General features: G+C 35.6%; 1 protein-coding gene and 1 long non-coding RNA gene across 2 annotated transcripts; both read left to right on the forward strand.

The window, feature by feature from the left end:
- The first annotated feature begins 1228 nt into the window (after positions 1 to 1228).
- On the forward strand, positions 1229 to 5675 carry LOC125676848 (uncharacterized). Its single transcript, XR_007370839.2, has 3 exons — positions 1229 to 1348; positions 5303 to 5412; positions 5567 to 5675. It is a non-coding gene; the product is annotated as an uncharacterized LOC125676848 (long non-coding RNA).
- A 784-nt stretch (positions 5676 to 6459) lies between these two features.
- On the forward strand, positions 6460 to 8478 carry LOC125682764 (ganglioside GM2 activator-like). Its single transcript, XM_048923366.2, has 4 exons — positions 6460 to 6592; positions 6717 to 6921; positions 8002 to 8179; positions 8290 to 8478. Exons 1-4 carry the CDS (start codon positions 6523 to 6525, stop codon positions 8401 to 8403), a joined length of 567 nt encoding a protein of 188 aa, XP_048779323.2. The 5' UTR covers positions 6460 to 6522; the 3' UTR covers positions 8404 to 8478.
- Positions 8479 to 15000: the final 6522 nt, after the last annotated feature.

Genomic DNA, 15000 nt, shown 5'->3' on the forward strand with positions numbered 1-15000 from the left:
AACGTTTTCTTGCGCAGATACACTTGGCCCTATTGGGAAACCATATTTTTCGGTCAGAAGTCACGTCAGAGTGTATCTAAATGAATGTAATACTGATACATGTACTCACAGGGAACACAAATTATTGACTAACTTTAGTTTTAAGTGACTTTTATCTGTATTATATTCACACGGGGTAATTAATATAATTGACTTGTTCATGACTTCTGTGTGTGGCTTTGATTTCATAATCATTTAACTTTTATATTTGCATTTCATTTCTACCTCAATTGTAAAACTTATACGGTACCAATTTTGATGCACCAGATGCGCATTTCGACAAATAATGTCTCTTCAGTGATGCTCAACCGATTGTCACTACTCGGTATTTACAGATTTGCCTTGAAATGTTTGACGAAAAACACACTCAAAAGTGTTGAAATACAATTTCACACAGACTGTATAACAAATACACACATGCTAGACACTCATCTAAGTTACTACTTATGAGAGAACTGCCAGGTACTTCAACATGTATTTTCTAAAACTAACAAAACAGTGTGTACAATCGATTTATGAACAATGACATTTTGGAATCATATGAACACACTTTTAGATAGCACTTTGATGTTTAAACATGCATTTTTCACATTCGTGTATTGTATGAATTAGTGCTCAAAGAAGGAGAATGGTACAATGATACTGATGAACAATAATTTTTGTTGGTGTTTTGATCTTATCTATACCAGAGGGAACTTTATTCCCTTTATTCAACTTTGTTCAACATTATTTATAACAGCTTTATTCAACATGTTTCAATCAATGCAAGTCCCGAGGGGATCCAAGTTAAAATAGCTCCTCAGTATGCCTTGCTTGTAGTAAAAGGCGACTAAATGGGGCGGTCCTTCGGATGAGACCGTAAAACCGAGGCACCGTGTCACAGCAGGTATGGAACGACAAAGATCCCGCCTTTCTTAAAGGCGGTAAGCGCCGAGCATAGGCCTAAAGTTTGCAACCGTTCACCGACAATGGTGACGTCTTCATATGAGTGAAAAATTCTCGTGAGGAACGTTAAAGAATATACAATTAATCCATCAATCAAGGCAAAGGGCAAAGGAGATTAAAAACAAGTAGATTTTTGATTTAGTAATGGTTTTGAATTAATACAGAGTATAGACGTGATATCGGCAAAGTCTGAAAAACCAAGAAATATCTACAATTCTGTCTGTTTTCCTTATTCAGTATTTTGGCCCATGCCTAAAGATAAGCAATGGCTTTCACCATCTGCAGATAACGCCTCGGAAGTCCTCAAAGTGAAACAGCTACCGAGGTGAACTGAACTGCAGAAGGACGTGGTCAGGTCAGACACGTAAGAAATGGTCTTATTTCACAATAGTGACTGTGAAAATAAGTTATTAATAGCGTTACTATACCAAAAGTACATGTATTAATGCATTAAGAACATGATTTGTTTCATTGAATTTTCAAAACATATGAGAGAATATGAAATTTACACAAATTCTCAAACAGAATAGTGCTTTCGGTAGCCTTAAACTCAGAATTATAGTGCAATACATATTGATTGAATATGTTTGACTTCTTTACAATCTGAAGATGCATGACTTCCTCATTACCTGAAGATGCCTGGCTTCCTTATCATTTAAAGATGTCAAATTCCTTATCATCTGAAGATGCCTCACTTCCTTATTATCGGAAGATGTCCGACTTTCTTACACATTTAAGATATTTTACTTTCTTACAATATGGAGATATTGTGGATTATTGAATGCTATATATACTGACGAACTTTAAAACGTAATAGTGGATAATTTTGTATGTTATCTATCAATAAACAAATATCTGCGGTATACCATCTGATATCCATTGATTTTAAACGTCATTCTTCTTCCATGATAGTCTACAAGTGAAATAGAAGTCAAGAGGACTGCTTCAGAAATGTGGTTTTGGTTATTGAATGTCCAACATTAGCACTGATAGCATTGCTATTGACCCACAGACACTAACGATGATTTTTTGGGTAATATTTTACCATTCTTACAGAAATGCCTTTCCAAGTTCTTATGTGTTTCTAAAATTGAGGTTGGCAAATGCACATATGTCTATGAAGTTCGTCCGACAAATGTTCAACCGGGATTTTTAAGTCCAATACATAGGGGCCAATGAAGAGAGTTGATGCCGTTTATTTAAAAGAAATTTTGATTTAATCATACTTTGTGTGGGTGCATTTCCTGCTGCAAAATTAATCTTTTATTTTACTTATGCTGCCTGCTGCATGAATGGTATTAACAGAAGCTGCAGAATTTCATTTACATACCGTTTAGCAGCTAAGGTTTCATTCAAAATCACCAACTGTGAGCGAAAGTTTGTATTAATCACACTATGACACTCCCTCCACCAAATCTGCCATGTGCAATTATCTATGTAATCTTTGTGTGCATAACGGTTAAATCGAGGTCTGCCATCAGCATTACAAATCTAGATTCGTCGGAAAAGAAGACAATTTTGGCGTTGATTCAGCCTCTGTCTGATTTACTCCATTCTGTAATGTCAGTGATGAGGTAAACTCGTAACACGTAAAGTCCTCTGCATGCAGTGGATTCCGTCATAATGTCAAATCCTTTCCCTTGCCGTAGTTGCACCAGTCATAAACCTATCTCGTAAGTGACGTTGCTCTGCGTAAACTTATTGACAAAGCGTTTTCACAAACGATCGACCAGGTATTGGGCGATCATTTATTAATCATGTCATTTTGGTATTTCGGTCGCACCAAAGGAGTTCCAAAGAAAATTGGACATTAACGTAGGTGACATTCCAGGCATCAGACCCATACACAGTGCTAATATATAGATGTGGTGGGACCGATCAAGTGATTTAAAAGGATCTTAATTTACAATTTCTAGCCTTAATGTAATCAGTAAAAATGGGTTGAATGTTCACCAAAGAAAGCTCAAGGCCATACATGAAATGTCTACACCAGAAGACAAGAAAGAAATTCAATGTTTACTGGGGATGACGAACTTTGGGAAACCTTTTGCATACTAGTTACTAAGATCACCATCCACTTCGATTTTTTAAAGCAAAGACTCACTTTGCATGGGATCCGGTAATACATCATCAAGCATTTGACAAAGCCATGGACACATTGTCTCATGTACCTGTTCACAATCTTTTTTCATGCAAAGAAAAATCTGACTTTGTAATGTGATGCTTCTTCTACTGGATTATGTGTTTGTATCATGCAAAGGCAATCACTCTGTCTGGCGTGCTTCACCCTGTTAACCATGACAGAATAGAACTATGCAGAGAGAACAGCGAACACTAGCCACAGTGTTTGGTATGGTACATTTTGAAAATTCACAGATGTCATGTTACGATACGGTGGATAAACCTCCCAAATCACACATCAACCATTACATATACCTAGAAATATCAGATGAACAATATGTTACAGAAAAAAGATTTGCATTTGCTGAAAAAAGATCATACTGGAGGGATGATCTGACGCTTCTAAAGTAGTACGCCATGATATGCAAATATATTTCCCGTTTTGGGAAGAGTTAGTCATGAAGCGAGTGGTCTTACCGAGATCCATCACAAATAAAATGCAATATCGTACAGTGTATACATAACTCTCTCATTGGTATCCGATGTTGTATCCATCCTACTTAGGATTATGTCTACTGGCCGCACATGTCGAAGGGAATTGAATTGAATATTCGTCAATAGTGCTTTGGTGATCAGGTCTTCCAACACCCCATTGCAATTTCCATGGACACGAATTGTGCGCCTTTGTTGGCTGGCCTGTTTTTATATTCTTCATTCAAAAGCTTCTACATAAGAAGAAAATATGCTCTTGTACCTTTCCTAAATATACCTTCAGTTTTGTACAGTATCAGCAAAATTAAAGAAGACTTTCAAATGATAAAGATATTTAATCACTATGGTTATGCTGGCCCCACCCTGGTACCAAAACCCCGGCCCTACCCTTCGCATATTGAAATTGACCTATCATTCAAAATGTCAATTTAGTTTCAATTTTGTATCGACTGTATTAAAGAAGGTGTTATTCAAATGTTTTATTCATAAACAATTTGTCAAGATTAGTTCCGCCCTGGAGTAAGAACATACACCTTTGGGATTATGAAATTTACAAATTTGGCAGAGGCCTTCTTCCTCTGCATCACTATGAAAGGTGAAAATAACGAACAGTGAACAATCTCATAACTCCTATAAGCAATACAAAACACAGAGCTGGGCCACCGATCAGCCACAACCGCCGTGAGCCCTATATCTTGATCAGGTAAACGGAGTTATCCGTCGTGAAATCAGTGTGTGCCTTAACAATCCGTATGAAAGGTCAGACAGCATTTGACCCAATGATAACTTGTATTGGTAAACTAGATTGTTGTAATGACCATTTAATTTGCGATATGCTGACTTTACTGGATCAGGACCCTAAGTACTGCATTTCCATGTGGATGGGATGATAATGTACATGATGTGGGAAATTTGACTAGTCCACGAGGAAATAACTTGGACGTGATGGGACTCTTCCCCATGACTCAAAGACGGAAACGCGGTCATGGACAGGGACATTCGTTGTGAGTGGAATCAGAGTGGTGTTTAACAAAGTAATGTTTGGAGGACTGATCACTAGAAAAGTCATATGTTTTGATGTTGGTGATTTGCGAAAAGTTTTGATATTTCAAGTTTATTAAAAGTTCTTTAGAATTTTTTAGAATCCACATTTGATCTACACCACTTCAAGCATATGTAATGGCACAGTACGTTTGGAGTTTTCCTTCACGGTTGTTAATACTTTAGTGAAGAACAAAGATAGAGGCTTGGTAGAACATTTACTGGATCCAGCAATGTTTATTTGTTTGAAAGTGTTTTTATGAAGTTTATGAATCCAGTATAGGTAAGGTAACGCATATGCATCCGACCCATTGACTGCGGTATTGAATGTGTCTAAAATTGAAGCATGGTTTTCAAGAATGTCATCTTTTCAAAGGGCAATTGGAGTGTAAGTACGATTACCAAAAGTGGGATCAATGCCAAGTTCGTTTAAAATACAGTCTTAATAATGAGCCTAACAAAGACAATGTTGTTGCAAGCTTTGTCAGCTGGAACCAAAACATATTCTTCATGTAACCTATCTAATTCTTTTATCACTTCTGGTTCTGACAGTGTATCAAGTTCTTTGTCAGATTTAGCGCATCATCTGGCATAATCTTCGACAAAATTCATAATAGAGATGAAGTTCTGTCGCCAATTGAAAGATCGAGGTTCTCTGTTTTAGGACCTTTTAGAATAAGTGACCTGAGGTCCTCATTTTCAACTATATCAACGTCACCAGTAATGACTATGCTGGACTATGGTTAAAAGAAGACGAAAAACAAGAACACGTAGGTGGATTAAGTATAAGACGGTTTAAATTTAGGCACTGCAAAGTATGTTTATAATTAAAAAGTTTGGATGCAATATGAAATATGTATTTATTTTTTTCTTAAATCGTGTTTTTGTAGAGAGAACTATTTTTGAAATAATTGTCAATTGTTTGTAGTTTTTGACCACCTGTAGGCCCTGGGTATGCAGAAGTCTTGATGTTTATTGTTTATGTCATCCTATTTCCAAAGATGTCTCATACCAACTTTCAAAAGAATTAAAAGGACAATTATTCAAGAAGTTAAAAATGTTGATTTGTTCATACATGGCGGCAGACGGCGGACGCCGACCAATTGCAATAGGTCACATGGCTTACTCAGATGATCTAACAATTTAACTACATAACTACAGAAAATGTTTCAAGAATACAGAATATCGGACCAATTTAGTCTCCAATAGAATAACTCATGAAACGATACTGAAAAACGGAGACTTTTCCCTTCGTTAGAAAACGTCTTATTACATTTCCCCCATGAACGCTATTTTCAGAATTCATGGATAGAAGAATAGATCATAAATCATTTTTACCCGATTTTAAAAATTAATATGGACAAATTCTATATCACATCTCAGTATAATGAAGTTGTCTTTCATTATCCAGTGAGAGATTAATTGTAAGAGTCGTAATATTCCGGCGGTGCGCTGTGCATCTTAAATTGGACGACTGACTACGTCACCTCGTAAAAACCGGACCGAACTAGTTTGCAACAAACTTTCATTGTCGTAGAAGAAAGCAATACTAATTTCAATAGAAATTTTAGAGAGAAAATTCTATAAAGATATGCAAAATGAAAGATTGTTGTCTGATTTGCCAATTCAATCTGATTTATAATGAATGTGATTGTAAATGAGCTCTGGGAAGGATGGTAGTTTAAGCACAAGTCCATAGCAGAAAAATATCATGTGAAAGGATGGAAATAGTATCATAATATTTGCATTTATATTACAAATGAAATGCATGCGCATTATGCATTCTGTTGCAATATGCATACCCTTTGAACTCGATATATTTAAAAGAGATAAGGAAGACGTTGCACTTCAAAATCAAGTCGCCGACAGATCGAGACACACGCAATGAAATCTGTTCTTCTTCTGTCCATTTTTGTTTCTTTGGAAGCAGCTCTAGTATTTAGAGACTGCGTTCGTGAGTTATCTGATCGCAAAATATGTTTCAAAAAGTCATGAATTTTATTTTAATTCACAAATTTACATACCCTGTTTATCTTGAATAAGGTTTAGAATTGTATTAAACATTACACTCTATCTAGCTTCCACCACCGCTCATCCCTATGTGACTTTTACGTCTGTGACGGTTTCACCTTCTCCTGTGGTCATCCCTGGCAACCTAACAGTAGGAATGCAGGGAACAGTTCACCATCACTTTGGCACCGATGTTAGTATGGTGGTTCACATGGATAAATATCTCCTCGGAGCTTGGACAAAGGTTCCCTGCACTCGAAACGTTGGTTCATGGTATGAAATTGTTTCATATGAAATATATGCTTTCAAATTTAAAATTGTATAGAATTACTTGTAATTTGATTTATTCAATGAAGTTGAGAATTCGACTGTTATCATTATTATTTTCCGATTACTTTTAAATCCCCCCCCCTTTGGTTTTTTTTTTTTTTTTTTTTTTTTTTTTTTGGTTTTTTTTTTTTTTTTGGTTTTTTTTTTAGAAATGCATAATAATTATCAAATCTTCTAAATGTTTTCCATTTTCCTTAACCTTTCAAAGGCAAGTTCAGTGCTCAATCTTTTCAGAAATAAAATCTAAACCAATATCCCTCTCACGCCCACAAAAAGAAATGTTAACGGTAAAGAAATCGTTTATAACTGTCAGTGTATGGATACAGTTAAATAATTTCTTAACTTATTAGAATTTTGATGATTTAATGGTAATGATATATTTCAATCCCTCGCTGACTGAACACCTATCTGATTAAGATGAACTAAAGCCATTCACCTGGCCAATACACTGTAGACTTCAGGGGTACCAAAGCACAACTACACTTAAACATAGAATTAACTGTTTTCACCCTTCCTACAGCATAAGCTGTGAAATATTCAGTGTTGTGTGATACATGTGTACTTGGTTGATACTTAGACCTAGATAAGATTCTAGATGTTCTATTTTTAGAACGATGTTGGTAAGTTTAATATAAAGATGATTGATTACAAATCACAACATTCAAAACCAATTTCAATAAATCAAAACTGAAAATTGAGCATAAAATTGTCATCTTGTCAACATCTTCTCGACGACAGTCTTTTTAAACAGTCGTGTAATAACCTAGACGACAACCATTTTAATGGTTTTAATTTTATCTCTACATTCAAACACGAGTACACTCTGAATGACATATTCTGTGTAGTGTAGCATTTCTCTCTCTCTCTCTCTCTCTCTCTCTCTCTCTCTCTCTCTTTTACATGTACCTGATTTATTGGTACTTATCATGGCACACTTCAGACATTGGATTTCTTTGACCAGAATTGAAAGCATACTAGTATTCAACAATCATGCAGATATGTTCTGTTTCTATTTCTGAAAAGCAACTATGACAACCCCTGCGAGTTTTTGTCAGCATTCAAGTCATCGGGGACCTGTCCACCCCAGCTTACTGCGCATGGTCTGCCCTGCACGTGTCCATTTAACCCATCTGACATTAATCTACCCCCAACTGTGTTCCAAGTGACGCATATCAATGCAGCCTGGCATTGGATGGCTTCGGTATGTACATTTTATTTTTATGTTAAAGCACTAGTACCTTTTATGTAAATTCTGTACTCATTGAAGAAATCAACCAAACTTTAATCGATGGGCATATATTTCGCTTGTAGGGAAAATTCCGTGTACAGGCTGAAATGATACATGGACACGAGGTTGTGGGATGTTTCCATGTAGAAATGGATATCAATAGAAGTGGGCCCAACGACGGTTCAATCCTAGGATAAAATGATGAAATACATATCAATAACATGTGATGGAGAATCAGTTGTGATTTGAAATAAAATCAGACTTCAATGAAATCTTTCTACATAATTTTTCTCGGCCTTATCGTTCAACTCACCAGATTTCAAGGAGTTGTTTCCAATGAGTTCACCTCTCCTATGGCATGTAAAACGTTGCTATATTCGATAATCTTATGATGTATATTCAATTATAAATGCTCTTGTGATGTATATTCAATATCTTGTGAAGTATATTCGATAATCTTTTAATGCATATTCTTTATCTTGTGATGTATGTTCGAAAATCTTGTGATTTGTGTGCAATAATTGCATTGTAGGTAAAATGACGCAAAAGCGTTCTATGAAAGTAAGGACAATTTTCATTGGTTAGAAATAACAAAAATATCCGGTGATGCAAGAGCAACGTCTTCTTAATGCTAATTATGTGAAATTGAAACTGAATGAAGCAGGAAAACTTTTGTCAAAATTATAAATTTCATTATCTCAGGGTAGGGCTTTTGGTGCCAGGAATGTAATTGTAATTAAAAGATTTATGTAGCGCCCTATCAACATTAGTTCTCTAAAGCGCTTTACAACTGTGAGAGAAAAGATAATATGAAATCGATGTTCACATATATGTGAATAAAATATTCATAGTGTCAGATCAGAATTAAAATGCATACTTATCATTATTAATATATAGCACCTAATGTAATGATATAATTACCCTAATAACATTTAAAACAATTTAAAACAACCCTTAGGAATAATTGAATACATAGAAAGGACATAATTATAATAACAAACTACAGTTCAAATAGCAACTGAAGTTTGGTTTTTTTTACTGTTTTTTGTTGCTATTTTTTTTTTTTATTTTTGTTTTTGTGGAAAAAAAAGTAACATCACTGTAAGAGCTGTAATGTAAGAGCACTAAGTATGAAAAAAACCCACAAATTAAAAGGTAATCTAGAAAGATTTGTTTTGAGGTCTGCTTTAAAACTTGACAGTGAAGTTCATTGTCAGAGTTTAAAAGGCAGAGAGTTCCAGAGACAGGGCCAAAATGGCCATAGTGATTAAATGTCTTTATCATTTGAAGGACTTCTTTTATTTTGATGATACTATATAAAATCTATATGCATATATAGGAAAACAGAAAAGAATGCATCAAAATTTAGAATTTTGAACCCAGAGTTCTGACTCTAAGGCAGATCCTAAATAGTCATACAATGTTATATAACATACTAGTGTATTACTTGTTGCATCACCGGATACTTATTTCCAACCAATGAAATTTGTCCTTAGATGTCGAATATACATCACAAGGTATTGAACATATATCCCATGATATAGAACATAAATCACAATATATAGAACATACATCATAAAATTATCGAACATACATCACAAGATTATCGAACATACATCACAAGATTATCGAACATACATCAAAAGATATTAAACATACATCACAAGATTATCGAATATAGCAACGTTTTACACGCCATACTCTCCTGATGAGTTCACCCTATTAGATGTGCCCAAAATGGCTTCTCTGGGAACTTTTATTTATCCCATAAAAGGATCCAACGGTAAAAAGGTGTTTTATGAAATTGAAATTGCTGATGATACACCATTGACAGGGTGGTGCTGTAGAAAATATGGAAGATATTGATATGATAGATCAAGGTCTTCATAACTTTTGTAATTGAACATGGCTGAGCTTGGGAGAATTTCAATCTTGCCAAAACCGAAAATATAATACTATTATTGACATGAGAATTAAAACAGCGGTCATTCCAACGTATTTTATGCAATATATATATATATATATATATATATATATATATATATATATATATATGCGGAAAGCGATTAAGAATGCACGTTGCAACAGTCTGCGAGACTATAAGCTACGTTTTTATGGATTTATGACAAGCGCTATCACAAAACACACCGTCACACTATCACACAACACACCGTCACACAACATACCGTCACACTATCACACACTATCACAAAACACACAGGCACACTATCACAAAACACGTCGTCATATTATAACACAATACGCTGTAACACTATCACACAACACACCGTCACACTATCACAAACATACCGTTACATTAACACACAACACACCATTACATTAACACACAACACACCGTCATACTGTCACAGAACACACCGTCACACTATCACAGAACACACCGTCACACTATCACAAAACACACCGTCATATTATCACAAAACACACCGTCACATTATCACAAAACACACCGTCACATTATCACACAACACACCGTCAAAATATCACAAAACACACCGCCACACTATCACACACGTCGTCACACTATCACAAAACACACCGTCACACTATCACAAAACGCACCGCCACACTGTCACACAACACACCGTCACACTATCACACAACACGTCGTCACACTATCACAAAACACACCGTCACATTATCACAAAACACACCGTCACACAACACACTGTCACACTATCACACGATTAACTTTAGTTATATGTGACATTTATCTGTATTATATTCATACGGAGGTAACTCATATCATTGAATTGTCCATCACTTGTGTGTGTGGCTTTGATTTCATAGTTATTTACCTTTTTTATTTGCATTTCATTTCCACCTCAATTTTCTTTGTCGCTACATATATAGATTTGCCTTGAATTGTTTGACGAAAAACAATGTTTAAAAGTGTTGAAATACAATTTAACAAAACTAAGGTTCCCACGTGCTTGTATCTTATGAGTGAGAGCGGAAAGAGGTATACCGAAAAGTTCGCAGACAAGACCACCAATAGTACAATGATACTGACGAACAATAGTTTTTGTTGGCGTTTTGATCCCATCTTTACCAGAAGGCACTTCAAAACTTTATTTTGAAATCATGGTTTTCAATTAATACAAAGGACAAAACAGTACGTTGGTGATTTAGCAATGGTTTTGAATTAAAATAAAGTCTAGAAAATATAGTGATATCTGCATATTCTGAACAAATGAGAATTTTTTTTTCAATTCTGTGGGTTTTCCTTATTCAGCATTTTGGCACATGCATATAGATAAGCAAATGCTTTCACCATCTGCAGATAACGCCGCGGAAGTCCTCAAAGTGAAACAGCTACCGAGGTGAACTGAACTGCAGAAGGACGTCAGGTCAGACACGTAAGAAATGGTTTTATTTCACAACAGTGACTGTGAAGATAAGTTATTAACAGCGTTATTTTACCAACAATATTGATACATTAACAACATATTGATTTGTTTCTTAAAATTTTCAACAACATATTATGAGATAATGTAGACTGTACACAAATTCTCAAACGGGAGAGCCAATCCATTCATTTTTTTTTTTCGGTAGCCTTAAACACAGAATTATAGAACAATACATACTCTTTGAAGATGTCTGACTTCCTTATTATGTAAAACTTATACGGTACCAATTTTGATGCACCAGATGCGCATTTCGACAAATAATGTCTCTTCAGTGATGCTCAATCGAAATGTTTGAAATCCGAAATAACGATGAAGTTTTAGAGCTATTATAGCCAAAAAATGCGTGCCAAAAAAAAGTGGAGTCAAATTCGTCTAAGGATAAGAGCTATGCGTGAGGGAGATAATCCTTAATTTTGAAATGAATTTCTAAATTTTATAACAGCAATTAAATATACATCCGTATTTTCAAGCTAGTAACGAAGTACTTAGCTACTGGGCTGTAGAGACCCTCGGGGACTAACAGTCCACCAGCAGAGGCCTCGACCCGGGGGTCATAATGTAAAACTTATACGGTACCAATTTTGATGCACCAGATGCGCATTTCGACAAATAATGTCTCTTCAGTGATGCTCAACCGAAATGTTTGAAATCCGAAATAACAATGAAGTTTTAGAGTGATTATAGGGAAAAACAGCGTGCCAAAAAAAAAAAGGGAGTCAAATTCGTCTAATGATAAGAGCTATGCGTGAGGGAGATATCTGATGATATCTGACACAATCTGAAGATATCTGAGTTCCTTATTATCTGAAGATGCCTGATTTCCTTACAATCTGAAGATGGCTGACTTATCATCTGAAGACTTCCTCACACGCTTAAGATATTTTACTTCCTTACAATCTGGAGATATTGTGGTTGATTAAATGCTATATACATGTATGCTGACAGACTTTATAATGCAATAGTGGATAATTTTCTGTGTTATTTATTAATTCATTTATTCAATACACAAATATCTTTGGTGCATGTATATGATACTTCATGATTGATAAAAGTCTTATATCCATTGATTTCAAGCGTAATTCTTATCCCCTAATAGTATACAAGTGAAATAGAAGTCAAGAGGAGTGTGTCAGAAATTGATATCGAGAATGCCCAACATTAGCATTGATAACTGTGTATGTAGGTGACATGCTATTGATTGACAGGTTTAGTTTGGTTTCATACTGGTTAACGTCCCTCTAGAGAATTTTTCACTCATATGGAGACTTTACCATTGTCGGTGAAGGGCTGCAAAATTTAGGCCTATGTTCGGCGCTTACGGCCTTTGAGCAGGAAGAGATCTTTATCGTGCCACACCTGCTGTTTTTGCCGTCTCATCCTAAGGACCGCCCCATTTAGTCCCTTCTTACGACGAGAAGCCTAGAGTTTGCAGAGTTCTGTAAACGTTACGAATTCGAGCACGTTATATCGTGACCTAGATATGCGCAATCTAATGGCAAGGCTGAGAATTCTGTGAAGATTGCAAAACTACTACCGGTGTGAAATGGATGGAAAGTATCCACTCTTGGAACTGCGCAATACACCTACTCAAGGAATAGGCTACTCATCTGCACAACGAATCTACGTGACGCTGATGTTCTATGAACGCAAGCAACATTAGACACACTACTATAATCGTGGTCCTAAAGATGGTTTAAAGAGATACTATCCGTATTAGACCTACTGGACATTACAAAGGATGAGGAAAAGTATTCATTTAGGAACAGAGTGATTTGTGATCATACAAAGTGAGAACCGGGGATGACCGTATGTACCGACGTAATCCACGACTTAGTCCAGAAACATTCCGTCCTGATCAAGAAAGTTCACAGCCTGAACCACTAATCGAACAATCACAGCGTCAAGATCAACCGATTCCTCTCGTAGTCAGAAATGAACCTACACCAGCTCCGCCAACTTCAGAACTTCGTAATACACTAGATCCCGCTCCCGTTCAGCATCCCAAACCACCAGTCTCGTCATCGAGTCGAGTGAAAACTCGTAGTATTATTGGTCAGAATAAACTCTTTAAACCCAGCAATCACAAAGATTTAACAATTTATTTAGAATTATTTATAGACAAATATATCAATGAAAAAAACATTTACTTACAGTAGGTCCGACAAAAGTTCACATAAACAGTGTCTGGTGCTGGTTTACCGCCAATCTGAATTCACACAGGAGAAAATAAACAATCACAAGGCGGTCGTCAAGTCCAGTCAATCTCCAGATGTAATTTGGTAGAGTGATTATAAAATGTTTATAAGGATTGCATGTTACCACAAAATTTACAATTTATACTAAAATGAAGATTCCAGACCTTTCCTATTTACCACTTAAAATAAACAGGATTACATCATCTTTATAGTGAACTGACAAACTTCGTTCTAAAAATAGAACGTCTAAAATCTTGTCTACGTCACAGGTGTAAATCAGGTACACAAGTATTACAAACACTCCTTAAAATCGATTCACAATGAAAACTCAATTATCTACAATTCAAAACCCTGATGTATATTCATAAACATAAAATCAAAACAATAATATAAAACAAACTTATAGTACATGTATATTCATGATACTCTTGATAAAGTATCTGTAATAACATTGTCCTTGCATTTGATGTGTTTAATATAAATAACACACCCCTGTAACAATAAACTCCTTCTTGTGAGTCTTTGATTCTTGTTCAACATGTTTTGCAAAAAAATTGGGATCCATGAAAACAAGAATTGGATGTACAGTAACATTCAAATAAACATTTTCAAACAAAATCTTGTATTTTCTCTATTTCTCGTTTTAATCATTTTAATTTTCTAGCTCTGACTGAAACTCAGATTCCGTTATTTTCGCTTACCGGTTAGAATAAGTCCTCAGTGCTCCTACACCTTCCCTTGAGGTAAGAGGCGACTAAATTGAGTGGTCCTTCGAATGAGACCGTAAAAATTGAGGTCCCGTGTCACAGCAGGCGTGGCATGATAAACATCCCTCCCTGTTCAAAGGACGTAAGCGCCGAGCATAGGCCTAAATTTTGCAGCTCTTCACCGACAATGGTGAAGTCTCCATTCTCGACTGAGACGGTATACAACCAACCAACCCAATTTCCTGTTTTTATGGAAGATTTACTCCTAACCTGTACAGGTAATTCGAATTATCTCATTCTTTTTCAAAGCATCAAAAACCTTACCATTTGTCGAGGCAAGAAAATTTTTGATATGTAGATTTCTGCTGGCTATGGAATTCAATAAATCAGATAAATGAAGTAAATAAATGAAATATAAATCTTGAAAAACGCGATAATTCTTTATCAAAATTGAATTTTGA

The sequence above is a fragment of the Ostrea edulis genome, chromosome 3, assembly GCF_947568905.1.
Source record: "Ostrea edulis chromosome 3, xbOstEdul1.1, whole genome shotgun sequence".
Taxonomy (NCBI): domain Eukaryota; kingdom Metazoa; phylum Mollusca; class Bivalvia; order Ostreida; family Ostreidae; genus Ostrea; species Ostrea edulis.

Excerpts from the sequence above, each read along its gene's own strand:
- LOC125682764 (XM_048923366.2), top strand. The coding sequence starts at position 6,523 with ATGAAATCTGTTCTTCTTCTGTCCATTTTTGTTTCTTTGGAAGCAGCT. Across the intron at positions 6,593-6,716 it reads AGTATTTAGAGACTGCGTTC|CTTCCACCACCGCTCATCCC; the intron begins GTGAGTTATCTG and ends CACTCTATCTAG. Across the intron at positions 6,922-8,001 it reads ACTCGAAACGTTGGTTCATG|CAACTATGACAACCCCTGCG; the intron begins GTATGAAATTGT and ends ATTTCTGAAAAG.